At 41.5% G+C, this 14840-nt stretch overlaps 1 protein-coding gene across 1 annotated transcript in view; it reads right to left on the bottom strand.

Moving 5' to 3' along the window:
• Positions 1-4530: 4530 nt before the first annotated feature.
• GLP1R (glucagon-like peptide 1 receptor) overlaps positions 4531-14840 on the bottom strand; it is a gene marked incomplete at its 5' end in the record, with an annotated part of 61442 nt that continues 51132 nt past the window's right edge. Inside the window, 4 exons of the mRNA XM_010156481.1 lie at positions 4531-4698; positions 9268-9309; positions 10250-10388; positions 14151-14239. Of these exons, the coding sequence (XP_010154783.1) occupies positions 4531-4698; positions 9268-9309; positions 10250-10388; positions 14151-14239 (438 nt within the window). The remainder of the gene's footprint in view (positions 4699-9267; positions 9310-10249; positions 10389-14150; positions 14240-14840) is intronic.

Raw genomic sequence — 14840 nt, 5'->3', positions numbered from 1 at the left:
GGCTGGCGGGGACAGCCGCCTTTCTGGGGCGGTTCCCGCTACCTACGGCCTCCGGACCCGAGGAAGGGCTGGGGCAGGAGGAGAAGCGGGTTGTTGCTATGCAAAACGCCGCTTGACCTTACTCCTGGCCCGGTTTCCCCAGGCGTGGTCCGGTCCCGAATAAAGCCGTAGCAAAGCGTGGGCTCTGGTCTCGTTTCCTAGGGTGTCCGGGTCCGGCTGGCAGCACACGCCTGGGCAGCTGGTTTCACCACTCTTGCACTGAGAGGCAGGACCCTGTCAACGGTCAGCTGGTGGATTTTGGCTCCTGATGACCTTTTCCTGTTACCGGTGGCAGACACCTTCAGTGGGATGAGCAATGTCGTCTCTTGCCAGCACTGGCTCGAATCCTCATTCTGAAGAAGTGACATGAGGCACTATCAGTACACCTAAAATAGGCGCTGCTCCTGTTTGCACTCATGTCTTTATATGACACAAACATCTGATTTCAGTGCAGGGTCCGTGTTCACTTCCTATTACTGCTTTCATCATTTGCAATGTAAGCAAACCTGACACTGCCTCTGGCAGGTATATACATTCTTTAACCATCATTTTGAAAAAAGGTCAGGGTAAGTGTGCAGCACATGTGGAAATGCAAGAGGCCCTCAGACTGAAGGGGATTTGCCCTCTCATTGGATCCAATCCTTTTACCACAGCACAGCTTCTCACTATCATCCCACAGACTGTCAGGTGTACTTATTATATGATGCACCGGTATTTTTAATATATAGATCACTGTATTAAACCAAATCATTAAGTCATAGTGAAGAGCAGCTGGCTTATGCCTATGAGGGTTGGGTTGAGAAGAAAAGTCACAAATCAGTCTTTCAGATCCTGTTTCATACTTTGCCTAATTTAAGTTACACAGTGTTCGGGCTTGACTTAACCCATGTTCCGTCACTGGTTGGGGAAACAAAAGAAAGTGTCTTTTATTGAATTTAACTAGACTGGAAAGAAAATAATAGATTAAAGCACAAGTAGTAAGTTTAACGCTGCTAAGCATCTCTCAGTAGCTCTGCACAGTGCACTCTTACCTTCTAATATTGGCCTCTTACAAATTCCAAATGCTGCCATTTAAAACCAAGCACAGAATTTTTGGATTTGCACATATTCCACCATCCTCTGATAAAAACCTCTTAAAGTTCTCACTATTCTTAGATTCCTTCTGACTATAGAAATAACGTGCTGCGCCTGACTATAGAAATAGCATGCTGTGTTTCGGTTAAGAGCCTCTGTAGGTTCAAAGGCCTTTTTGTAGTTGCAGATACAAAGCTTTGTGTCTTTAGGAAAACTGTGAATTGTGAGTCTACTCTTAGAAAGCGTTCTTCTGATTACAGAGTGAGAAGTAGTCAGGTGACACTTAAAAGTAAATACAGCAGTAAGTGGCAGAATTTTGTGAGTTCAAACTTTATTCACAAGGATAAAAATAAACATAAGTATAATGTTTATGGGGAGTTGATAATCTGACATCTTGTACAGTTAGATTCTGTGGGTGAAATACATGCAAATAAATATTAAATATAGGGTAACATCCATGAAATTATAAAACTTTATAGCAGCAATGCTGGAAATAAAAGCTGGAAATTTGCTATAATCTCTAGTTACATTATGTCCAGGTGAATTTATAGACTCGTCTATTTAATGCTTCATGAAACAAGTTACCACAGTAAGTGAGCATGAAGCTGAAAGGCACAAGAAATAAAACTTCATACAGTTCATGTGTTCCAGTGCTTTGTGTTGCTTTGCTTATTTCATGCTACTCAAATAAATGCACATCATAAATTCTGAAATAGAGATGGCACGAATAACAAGAAAGTCTTGTAAAAGGTTTTACTGAAAGAGACAAAATATGATGGAGAAATTGGTGTTTAGGCCTTGATGAAAGTATTTCTCAAAATACATGATTAATTTTGCTTTGGTGGCAGTTACTTTCACTGAGTTGTTCCCTCACTACTTAGAGGGGATTGAAAAAGGTTTGAAGAAGTGAGAGCTTAATTAGAGGGAAAAACCCCACACCTTCCACCATAACCCTCTGCATGGCTAAGATCTCAATTTGTCATCTTATTTTTCTCTTGGATTCTAACAAGGCAGAAGTTAGAAACATAAGTTTTGACATCAGGTGCTGGAGCTATTTGTGTGGGCCCAAAGCCCTCAGTTCTGAAGTGACTAGGAGGGGCAAAAAGAGCCTAGTAACTGAGAAGCACGTCAAACTGTTGAAGAATCTTGTGGCAGCAACTAGGTACAGGTTTGTTACCACACGTGTAAATATCTCTTTTCCTACGTCTGTCCTCTTCCAGCCTATATAGCGAGTTAAAACACTTCCTAACTTCCTGTCCTCACAGTTGTGCACACAACTAAGCAGGGCCCTGGAAAAGTAGCACCCACTTAAATATTCATGAGGGAAATTATTCCCTCCAGTGTGCGTTATCATACAGCTGTAAATTTCCTGTCATCATGCTGCCTTTTCACCTACCAGTGACTAACTTTTATCAGTCTTTTCCTATTCAGAGCACTTAAGGGTAGATGTTAAATAGAAACATCACGCACACTCTCTACCTACATGAAGCTAATTTATTAAGCTGCAGGACAGCAGTTAACATAGGCATGTACTGGTCAGGTATTGATGGTCACACAACGTAGAAGGCTAGTTATTAAATTTACAGGAGAACCTGATGTGCTTCATTCCAAGGTCAGCTCTGCAATGGATGTTAGGAAGGGAAGGCCTGGAAATGGCCCATGTCGAAGGCAGCATGCTGAACGTACATAAACAGCCTGAGAAACATGCCCGACTTTCCCCTGGACTTCAATTACAATCATTGTAGCAGAAGAAGGTAACCCATTCTCGCTAATTCAATTCTAACCTGATGTTTGCAAAACTAATCCACCCTGTTGGCAATTTGGATTCTAATACAATGATTAAATAATCCCATGCAAAGCAATCTAGCTTTAGGCGGGAAATATGCTGAATTACATCCCAGAATATCCTGTCCACTTTCTCGACAATGGGGGCTGTTAATGCACGCGCAAAGAGAGACTTGAAAATCAGGGTTTTTTTCTCTCTGCTGAATAGTCTGTCTGCTACGCCATGGAAGTTACATACTACAAGAAGTCTATGGACAGGGATATTCTCAGAGTGAGTCTTTGGCACCTTGCCTCTTTGTTGTAAAGAGGGACCGAGTAGCAGCTGAGTAAAGATACGTACAGCGTGATGCAGCGGATCACGCCCTGCTTGTGTTTTCCCCCCGCAACTTGTGTAAAATCAGGGCGGGTAGCATCGTTAGCAGTGCAGAGGCACTCACTGCCAGGGCCCTCGCAGTTTTGCACAGACAGAAGCCCGAAGTGTTGAGGAGAGGGTGATTTTTGTGAACCAGCTGAAGGCAGGCAGGCGGTGGAGGAGGAGGAGGAGGAGGGCAGCCCACACCGGGCGGGCGGGGGCCGGGAGCTGTCCGCCGTGCTGAACGCGCAGCCCTCCGAAGGCCGCCTTCCCTCTCCCCACCCCCCCCCTATCCCGGGAAGGCAGCACCCCGCATCTGGGTGAAATGCACAAGGCTGGAGGAGAATTACAAGAGTGAACGCACACTGCCAACTGCAGAATCTTGTCCGAGGAGCTGAAGCCTGGTAAGACCAGCCGTGGCCACAAGCTGACCTCTGTGCGTTTGCACCCACGAGAAGCAGGTCATAGCTTAGAAAGAAAATGCCCTCTTGAAGCACCAGTCCTCCTCCCATCCCTGCTAACACCAGTATGCCAGCTGGAGAGGCAGAGTACCACATAAAACCAGAAGGGCTGTACGTTCAGGGGATTTCCATCCGTGTCAAAAGAGGTAACACGCACCTATTAATAGCAGAGGAGGCCCATACCAGGCACTGGTTTTGGTTTATTTTCAAGTGAAGAAACAATGAGCATTCAGAAATGTACACCACACTACCTGCTGTATTGATAGACCTTCGGGGTGCTGTTCTTCACCTACACAGGAAACAGGCGAGCATATTTTCAAGTTCAGCTTTGGGAAACTCTTACTACAAAACTGATTCTTCCCTAAAACACAAGTTACTTGTTTTCTAAAACTGGTGACAGTGCCTTACCCTATATCCCCATAAAAGTCTAAATGTATTTTTTTGCCAATCATCATATTCTGTATCCTTGTAATTTAATCATTTGATCTCTCAGCTCGCCCACTCAGCAGTAATAAGCCATTGACCCTGTGGTTTCAGACTGGATCAATGCTATGCTTAAGTTTTGGACACCTGGAGGCTTTCTGTGCAAATAGGAAGAAACTCTTTTAACTTACTTTTAGATGTGATCAATTTTTCCTCTGATGTGTTGATTACATTAGCAGATTGCTTTCCCTAGAAACCTTTGTCCAGTAGCCTGCAGGCAATGAGCACGATATGCCTAAGTTTCTTGCTGGAGATAGCATACTTGCTTGGGTATTTAAGGGTTTTCAGGTATATTATACAGTTCATTGTTCTCAGTCTGATTCACCTGCAGAAATCTTAGCTGAATGTGGCCTGACAAGTGGCAGCGTAGACGCTACTGCCTACTGTGCCTCCACTACTGATGCTGTTGGCTGGACACTTCAGAGGTTTCATACTGCTGTCTCTCTGGACATACAAATGTTCCAATCTCCAGCGCTCCCAGCTTTTCCGAAACTCCATCTGAACCTAACAGAAGCAAAGAAGGAAACAAAAGGAATGAAAGTAGAACTATTCAGATCTTTAAATGACTTCATTAGAAAAGAGCAAAGAAAAAATAAAAATACCATGCTACCGAGAAAAGCTGGCAATGCTTTAAACCTGCATATTATTGCTTCAAATCATCCAATTTTCTCATTAGTTCATTGTAGGGTAATTCCATAGTTAAAATAATGACAGCATTCACTTTACCTTGTAGAAATAAAGCTCTTTTATGCACCAGGAAATTTTATCTTCATTATTTTATTCTAAATTGTATTCAGCTGCAATATTGAATGTACTCTATGCCCTACCAGTACGAACAATTAAGTTGATTTCCTTATCAGCCATGAAATGACTGAAAAGACTGCCTTCCTGCTCAATACTGTCACCACAGGTATTCTTAAGAGTTCTGTTTTAACTTCTGGTTTGATTTAAGCAATATTATGTTTTGGATTATTTTTGTTCTTTGAACATTTACAGGGATTTTTATGCCGTTCAAAAATGAAGATTTATTCAGAATTGAAAAAACAACAATTAAGCACATTAAAGACTGTACTTTTCCTTCCCTTTTTAAATAACAATTACAAGGTCTCATTGCAGATACTAGCTTTTTTGAAGTTACAAAACATGCTCATCCAGTCACAGGTTCTGGGTTAAACTGTGTAACTTATATACATATTTGGAAGTTTATCCAGGGTCTTGTAACTGCTAAGCAAGAACAGAATTTAGATCTTCCTGTTCCATGGGCAAAGTTCTTGCCACTTGACAGAAGTAAGAACTTCCATTAGCTTTTAACACATAAGGCAGAGGACATAAAATTGAACCTTTTTTACTCTATTTAGAAAAAGGCAGGAGTGCAACTACAGTAATCAATTCATTATGGTGTGTACTTCAGCCTGGAAGTAAGGTCACTATAGGTGGGTCACTCAAATAATCCTTCTCTGGAGAGTTTCTTTTTGGTTCCTTTTAGGGTCCGGTACTGAGCACCAGGAGACTAAATAGGTTGATGGCTGTTCTAGCGCAGGCTTGTCATCATACCAAGGCTGCCGAAACCTTCATAGCCTGAGGAAAACTTCCTAGGGAACCAGCTGGTTTATGTCTTTCTTCTCTGCTTATTCATTGGGAAATACTGAATCTGGGAGGCAGCCCTAAAAATCAGGAGCAAAGCCTTACGTAACCCACTGTCTTTCCTTGGTGGTTACCTCTAGCAGTGCCTGTCTGCTCTGAGCTACAGCTCTTGTACTGAATACCATCCTGGTGGGAACCAGCTGTATCTCTGCATTTCTGACAATGGAATCTGTCCCTCTGGAATCACAACAAAATGTGACAGAAAAAAGGCTGCTGAGACAGAAGCTTGTATTTTACTGTGATAACTGAGGGTCATGGTTATCAAAAGCTGCACAGACACCAGAAAAAGACAGTGTATCTGAGATAGCTTGGCATAAAAGGATAAGGGAGAATGTCCTGATAAAGCCAGGGGAGGAAACAGTAAAATGCAGGGACCATACTGTCTGCAGGAGAAGAATTGACCATATGCTACCCCAGTACTTGGTACCTTTTGTGGGCATGGAAAACAGATGTTTTAATAGGCAGCACCAGGAAAAAGCAGTTGTAGACATTTATAGGCAGATCCTGAAAGAAAGCATGAATGCACATACTGACAGAGTAAGTCAATGAGCAATAGACTTGCGTATCTTAGAATCAGTTAAAGGGAGGAAATGATTCTTCAGTCTGGCAGGACATGACAGGCTGTATCCTAGAGCTATGACACAAACAGCCTGCAAGACTGAGTTGAAGTGAATGGGAAGACTGGAACAAAAGACTACACTATAGGTGGTGTCTTAGGAATGGATCTGAATGACAGAAGGTTAGTTTTCTTTCCAGAGGTTAGAAAAAGGCTAAAGAGCAGCTCTGCTCTCTCAGCTGAATTGAGCTTTTGCCTAGACAGCTGTGAACATGTGACCAAGGGAATAGGTTAAGATTTATTTTGTTATGAGGCAGTTCTTGAGCACGGTAGATCTACAGATCTTTCAACAAAACAATTAGCCTAGTAACTTCCATGTGTGGATGAGATTCCTCAGAAGAAAGCTCCTGTGAGAAAGGGGAAGAAGGAACATTTTTATATGCAGTATTTTGAAAGAGAAAGGGAAGGGGTATGAGAACTTGGAAAAGATGGTCACGGAGGTTAAAGGTGGAGAAGATTTCTCACAGAGAGAAGCTGATTTGGCTTATTGCAGCTAATGGGTAAGGATGCTGAGAGGGTAGCAATGAATCTGAAATCTCATTACAAAAAATTTAAACTTTGCAAAAAAAAAAATCTCAACAAATCACAGTGAAAGGAAAACAGGTCTGAAATGGGATGGAATGGAACTGGTGGAGGAGTTCATTGGATAATCTGTCTAGAGAATGAAAAGAAATTAAAAGAAAAAAGAAAGACTGGGCAGTAATTAGGGAAAAAAAAAAAGAAAAACAAATAAACACAAAAAACCAGCAGGTGTCCTGGAGTCAGGACAGATTCTTTGAAGGCAAAAGAGTGATATGTACTTCCACTAATTCCACTATGATAGGAAGGATGCAAAAAGAAGAAGCAAGACTACAGAGAATGAAACCTGAATCAGCTTCAACTAATTCTGGTGGAAAGCCTAAACATCTCTGGTTAGAATATTTCTTATAGAAAACAACACTAACTGCAAAAACCCTGATAATATTAAGCCCATCTTATTTTTCTGAGAAGATTGGTGTTAACAGGTAATCTGATGAGACCCTGCAGTTTGCTTTAGAGCGATACTGGAAAAAATGCAGAATCTTTCAGATGAAATATGACTGAAATAGGCACTTGCAAAAAAAGTCATGCTGTATGGTTAAGCAAAAAGGAGTCAGGGAGTGTCACATACAAAAATAAAAATATAGACAATATATCAAACAAAGATAGGCTTCAGGAGCATGTAGTCTGTCAGAAGAAAAACAGTCTGAAAACCAAGACTTTCTCAAATCATTTAGGAAAGAAATAGAAAAGATTTGACCTAATCAAACTTTCTACATGGATTTATGTTACAAATACTGATGACTGGGCTTGACAAAATCTTTCTCCTTTCTTTTAACAAGAGTTGTAACAAGGAAAAGGATTCGTCCTAGATTGCCTGACAGCTTTCTGTGAAGCTAGGCACGTTGTGGTTAGTTTTTAGGAATTACATTACAAAGGCAAGAGAATTTTAGCAACAAGAGATTTGGAGGACCCCTTAGAAATGCAGGTAGGCTACTTCACAGTAAATTCCCTCAAATGAAACAGGCCTACCTGTTTCAGGGTTCGTAATGAAGTTTGGTCTATGATGTAACTTTGCCCTTATATCACATGGAGGAAATTACTGGGCATTGCTTATGAGAGACCTGGCTGCAGCTGCACAGGGGATATATGAGCAAAGGCCAAAGTGAATTAGAAGAAATACATGATGCACCAGCAAACGGTGCTGCATTTCAGCCCTGTAAAGTTGTACAAGGGATTTGAAACAAATATTCTCTAATTCATACTTCAGTGAAGCCTGCTGCAACCAACCTCTGACTTTTGTAAGCAGTGGAATTAACACATTCACTGAAACAATGTCTTACTCAAAAGCTACAAAAGTGAACAGTCTCCTGCAGGGCTTAACTCAGGATGCCTGCTGCTTTTCTGTTGACTCCAGCCTGGCCATAGTGACACAAGTAGAATATTTTTCCCTTGATTCCAATTCATGAATGAGGCCTATCTCTCAATAGGTGAACTTGAATTAGCATGTCATATTTAAAAGGAGATTTAGCATGAAAGTAAAACACATTAATGTGCATTAAACTTAATAATATGCTGCCAAATGAGGAGTGTTTGCTTCCCTTGCAATGAATGAATGAATAATAATAATCACTTAGAACGTAACATGAGAGCTTCCTGCAGTACAGAAACAGAACGATACTCTTGACCCCAACAGGACTGGGATTCAAGCAGAAGCCATAAAAGATGGTACTTGCAAACAACTCATTCAAAGCCCTGGCTACATTTCTTCTGGGCCTGTGTAAAAACTCACCACCCCATGAAGTTCAGTTTGAATGAGAGCACAATTATGTCTTCAAGTAGCTGGGCCACAGGGAAACCAATGAAACCAAACCATGTGGGCCTTAGCCCAGAGGACATTCCAACCTCACCAGCCAGCTGAGCTGAGTTCTCAGAATAAAACATTTCTACTCTCACATTCACCAAAGAAGCAAATAAGAAGTGAGACAGATTAAGAAGAGCAGCTGTAATTCTTAATAAAGGAAAAGCTCCAGCAGTGCAAACTATACAATTGTAAGCGAGACAACTTGCAAGATTTCATGTCTACAAATAGTGGCCCTAAATTATACTGCTTGAATTCCTTCCAACAACATTTGTCTGAGGAGTTCTCCTCTGTAGCTGTACAAAGGCGTGTCTATAAAAAAAGAGTAAAAGTCCTGAACAAGGACAATTAAGGACTTCAAGACCATTTTCAATTTCCTTTTCCTACAGTGGATGCTGATAAGGCAAATTGGAACAACTAGTGTCTCTCTTACCTCATTATTGATGAAACAGTAGAGAATTGCAACCATCAGCCCCTGAAATCAACAAAAAACAGATTTTTTTGCGGTTCCCCTGTTTCACCAAACAAACTTGCAGAGGGCTAAAGGCTCCACACTGGCATGTCCTCTGGTGACAGATAAACAAGGTGGAGACAATCTGTGGTCCCCAACAGCTCTGATAGCAGAGGAGAAGTTTGACCAAACTATGTCTCAAAGCATATAATCTTAGGAAAAAGCAATAACTTTTTTCTTCAACCTGTTATTTTTTTCTAAATATTAATTTTCCTTTCTTTTTCCTTACTTTGTTTCTAGTTATAAACATTTCATAAGTGAAAAATTCACAGTGATCAACATATAAAGTTATAAACATTTCATAAGTGAAAGTTATAAACATTTCATAAGTGAAAAATTCACAGTTAAATACAACTCTGTACTTGTTAAACAGAGAATGAGTGGGTGATCAGGGAAACTAGAAAAATTATTCCCTTAGAGAAGGAGACTCTTGAAATGGCCTTACCTAAGGCAACAGCTAAATAAAACCTACGTCCTCCTCACATGCAGTTACAGCCATGGACAGCTACCTCTCACAGCACAGATTTTCCAAGCAGTATCAAAAACACCGGAGAAAGCACAAAATTTGCTTTCAGCAATGCCATTATACAATTATAGGAAATCACAGACAATTTCATTGTTGCCTTCAGGTGTCCCATAGGACATAGATATTAATATAGGGATAGGAATACCAGTTTATTGTGGCAAATTTAAGACACTGAAAATAAGAGTATGTGACACTAACATCTAAGTTGGCTATTAAAAATTAGTCGTCTTATTTTCCCTTCCACTGTTGTAATCCTGTAACATCCAGTGCCAAATTGAGAAATATAAAGAACAAGGAACATGCAATGAATGAGAGAAAGCAGGTCCCCAAGCAGCAGTTAAATGTATCTTATCCACATGGGCACAGTGTGAGTCCTACCTGGAAAGAAGCAAAGGAGAGCTCAGTAAAAAGCTTCACAAAGCGCAGCATCCCTCTGGCATGCTCATCAGTAATAAAGGCAAAGATGACCTCATGTGTCCCCAGTAATGGGATCAGAGTCAGCGTAGACTTGGCCAGCCTAAGATGACAAAGAAAGAAAAAAACCCAATGCCACTGAGTAGGTCATTGTTGATCACAGGGAGTCACTGTTTCTGCATTTTGCTTCTGACACACTGTCACCTTTGGTAAGTCACTGCACCACTTTGTGCATCGTCCTCCACAGCCAGAGAAAAAAATATAATAATCCTCAAAATAGCCTTAGTAGGTCTCAACATGTTTTAACTGCCACTGCCACACCACTGCAGATCACTTGCTGTTGTGAACAAAGGTCTGTATTAAGCTCCTGGTTGCATTTCACCTGAAAAACCTTCCAAACTCACAAGCAGGCCATATGCTTTGTTGTACCCAAAATTTCGAGTATCCTTTTCACCATCTGTAAGTGGGAAAGGTGACCAAAACCCACCTTGTTGGTGGCCTGAAAAAAAAAAATTTCTATCAATGGCTGGAATATTGCTAAAATATCTTGGCAAAGGAAGGCATACTTGCTATTCATTCCCACCTCTGTGGTGTGATAAATCTTAAAAATGTAACTAACCGTAACTGCAGAACACTTTGTAAAAGCAGTTAAACTGTCTTAAAGTGAGTGATGACTCCATGATTTGAACAGCAAGTTCAAAGACACAGCTAGCAAAGGAAAAAAGACAAACATTTTTCACCAGTGAGAGCGCAGTGCTGAGGGATACAACCACAGGAGAACATTCGCAAGAATGGTCCTTACCTCTCTTTTGAGACACGTACATGCTGGCCACCCAGCAGGATAACGAAAGATGCCTGAGCCTCACCTAGGAGTTTATAGGACTATCCTAGGCCACAGAACCAGTCAGTGTCTCACAACAACCTGTCTTGAGACAATTCAGTAGATAGAAAATCACTCAACTATCAGGGCTGTCAGTGCTTAGCAGATCTTGTGTGCCCTAGGGCACGTTGGCTGCTATTCTGAATCATGTAATCATTCAGTTGGAAAGGACCTCTGGAAGTCTCTGGTCCAACTCCAGTTCACAGCAGGTTACTTGGGGCCATGTCCAGCCAAGTTTTTAACATCTCTGAGGTCCTCCACAGCCCCTCTAGGCCTCTATTCCAGCATCAGACCACTCTCACTGTGAAACTTCTTTTTCACCGCTGACATGCAATTGGAATTTCTCTTGCTGTAACTTGTGACCTCTGCTCCTTGTTCTTTCACTGTGCACCTCTGAAAAGACTCCAGCTGCATCTTCTGCTTAACCACCATTAGGTAGCTGAAGCCTGCAATTAAATCCTTGCTTAGCCTTCTCTTCTCCAGACTGAATAAACCCAGTTTTCAGAACCTCCTTCTATGTCTCCTAGTCCAGCCGCTGAACAAGCTTGGTGCAAAACTAATGCAAGTCCCATGGGACTGCAGGGACAGGATGCAGTATCTTTCTTGTACGGAGAAGCCCCAACCTGGACACGAGAAGCAGTTGCACGAGTGCTGAATGGAGGGGATCAGTCACTTCCCTTGACCTTCTGGCTACGCTCTTGCTAGTGCAGCCCAGTATGCAGTCAGCCTACACTATCACAAGGGCACACTGCTGGATTGTGTTCAAGCCTCCCTGTGTCTTCTGTAAAGCTTCTTTCTCCTCCATCAGTGCCCATCCTGTACTGCTGCACAGGGTTATTCCATACTAAGTGCAAGGCTCCTGTCAGCCCATTCACCAGCCTGCCAATGTCCCTGGTACAAAAGGACCGAGGAATGGTGAATCAAAGCCACTGTTGAATTTAAACAGTTTAAACACACACAGGTAAGAAGAAATGTAGATCTCTAGTGGACCTAGGCAGACTTGTGCACTGGGGGATGGGTGGCTTTTTTCAACAAGTAGCTTACCAGCACGTTTTGTGATGGAAGCTCTGCTCCATCACCAACTGCCTGAGAGAGAGATGGGAGCACAAGGCTGATGCTGAATTGGCTCTGGAGACACTGCCTGGGTAAAAAAAGGGAGTTATGTAGGTGCACAGCAAACCCCTAGTTTATTTAATGAATGCTATTTGTCCAAGATGGGATACTTGGAGGTCTCCACATTAAACAGGAAGACTATGAAAAGGTTTCCTGGTTAATTAAGACCTTCATAAAGAAAATTCTTTCCCTGAGCAAGGGGAGGAGTTTCTCTAAAACTCAAGTCCTTCCACAGAAGAAAGGTATGTACTGCTCTCCTGAACAATGTGCTCTTTCTCTTTGTCTACTGAATGGGCAGTGGGAGAGAGGCAGAGGAAAGATTGGCCTGAGTGCAAAATGCTTTTCTCCTTTCCATACACAAACGTATCTAAATTAGTGACTTTCTAGGGTACCTAGACTGGTTCTTGTTTAAAAAGAACATATTCCATCATGGCAGTTCTGTCTTCCCTCCACCCAAAATATTTTTCAGTGGTTTTGAGCAGGAAAAAAGGTGGGGGGGAACTTATTCAGGAAACTGGCTACTGGTCTTGTTACCATCAGAGCCACACCAATGAACTGAAGTCTTTTATGTAAAAGATTTCCTCAAGCTTCTGGCTATAACCACTGATCTTTGGAAGGACCACCAAGACTTTAGTCTTTATCAGTGAAGAAGGCTGTGTTGCTGGGTAAATCCTTTCCTGATAAAGCCTTTCTGTTTACACAGCAGATTCTTGAACATGCAACATGAAGAAATAAATGAACATGCACCTCTGAGAAATGGCTCAGCTGCATCAAACCTTCTTTCTGCTTGCAGAAGTCATGAGGGCAAGGGCTTTCTCCCTTGACAGAGTAAATTTACAGTCAGACTTTTAAAAGGCTTCAAGCCATCAGAACTTGAAAATCCCCCTTTTTCCATCTCTGCAAATTTTACTCTGGCAAATAAAGGTCACCTATATTCAAAGCAACAATAGGGAATAAAGCAAAGCCTACAGCTCCCTGAAAGGAATTTTTTTCTCTGCTTTGAGCTCTAAACACACATTGGGATTTCCAACGTGTGTTCCAAAATTTCACGTGAGGTAAAGAAGGTAGGTAACGTAAAAGGCAACTTTATACTCTGATGAGAATACACCAAAATACATTCTGTGTCTAACGTAGACAGCTGCAGCAGTGAAATACCCAACTTCAAACTAGCCAACTACAGCATGTAGCTCCACACTGGTTAATTCACCCTATTGCTAACTTGTTATTTCTACATTATTTTTCAGACTGCAATATAATCTCGAAGATACAGATATGAAAGATGTGACCATGAATCTTAGCAAGATGATTAAATGACAGGAATAATACACACACAGACAGGGTGAAGCCTGAAAAACAAAAATTGAGCACTGCTCTGATAAATATGATATGTCTTGAAACACCATATGCATTAAAAATTCAAAGTTTTCCCCAAGAACAATTGGCATGAAGAACAAGGAGCGATACTCAAAATGACTCCCATCCTGATTTTCATTGAAGTTAAAGCTTTATTTCTATCACTCATACATTTATTTTTAAATTATGTGAAGTACTTGCATATGCTGCAAGCATTTAAAAAAAACCTGCCTAATTAATATTCTTCCAGGGTTATGGAAGACTGTAAAGTGACAAACAAGCCTTCTTGTGAGATCAAGCCTTCTGTTTGTCTCTAACAGGTGTAATACCTGCCCTGCTTTCACCAGGAAGCTTCTCTGGGGACAGACTGTCCACGCAGTCATACCAGTGTGTGACACCACACCTGTGCATTACTCAGGGCCTGTGATCTTTAACCACCTTTGTCAATCCTTTTCACGCACTTCCTTGCCTACATGCATTTTAAGAGCAGAAAATACGTCAGATCACCAAATGACATACCTGCATTTTATGTCAGTTTTGCACATCAAATTAGCCTGTAGCTTGGAGATGATGATGCATATGACTCTGATAAAGATCAGGAAATTTACCTGGAGAAATGTAAAGATTTGTATCATTATCAAGAAACACACATGCATAAGTTTTCAAAAAGCTGGTTTGTGTATGCCTGTGTAGGTAGGTGCCCGTGCATCCTGCTACTCTGCAGCTGCAGAATTTGCCACGGAATTCAACTCCTCGCTATGGAATTGTGCTCTCAAAACATCCTCAGTGAATGCACAAGTCACCTTTGAAAATGCAGGCAGTTCACTAAAGGTAAGGGAGCTACATCTCTGGGGAGTGAGCCACAGTAAATGTGGGCTGTCCCACTTGCCCAGTATTGTGGCTGCAGAATGTGACATTTCTCCATAGTGCCACATAATCGTTGCTCTTCTGTACCCCAGTATCTGGAATATTATCTTCTGCCTCCCTGTACTTCCTGCTGCAGCTTTCCCTGCACCAGGGAGTTAACTGGATTATTGTGGCATGCTCTTTTGTTATCATATGCTGCCACTACAGCATGACTGCCTTTAGTCAAATTAAACAAACAAAATGCTAGTTGGGAATTCCAGTGACACAAACCAATTTGGTTTCATAAAATCACATTTCAGAATGAAAACGTCAATATCCTCAAAGGTTATTAGCCTTTGGACA

Source organism: Eurypyga helias, unplaced genomic scaffold (assembly GCF_000690775.1).
Source record: "Eurypyga helias isolate BGI_N326 unplaced genomic scaffold, ASM69077v1 scaffold2818, whole genome shotgun sequence".
NCBI classification, from domain to species: domain Eukaryota; kingdom Metazoa; phylum Chordata; class Aves; order Eurypygiformes; family Eurypygidae; genus Eurypyga; species Eurypyga helias.
Note: the sequence above shows the minus strand (reverse complement) of the source record. Positions and strands in the feature narration are given on the sequence as shown.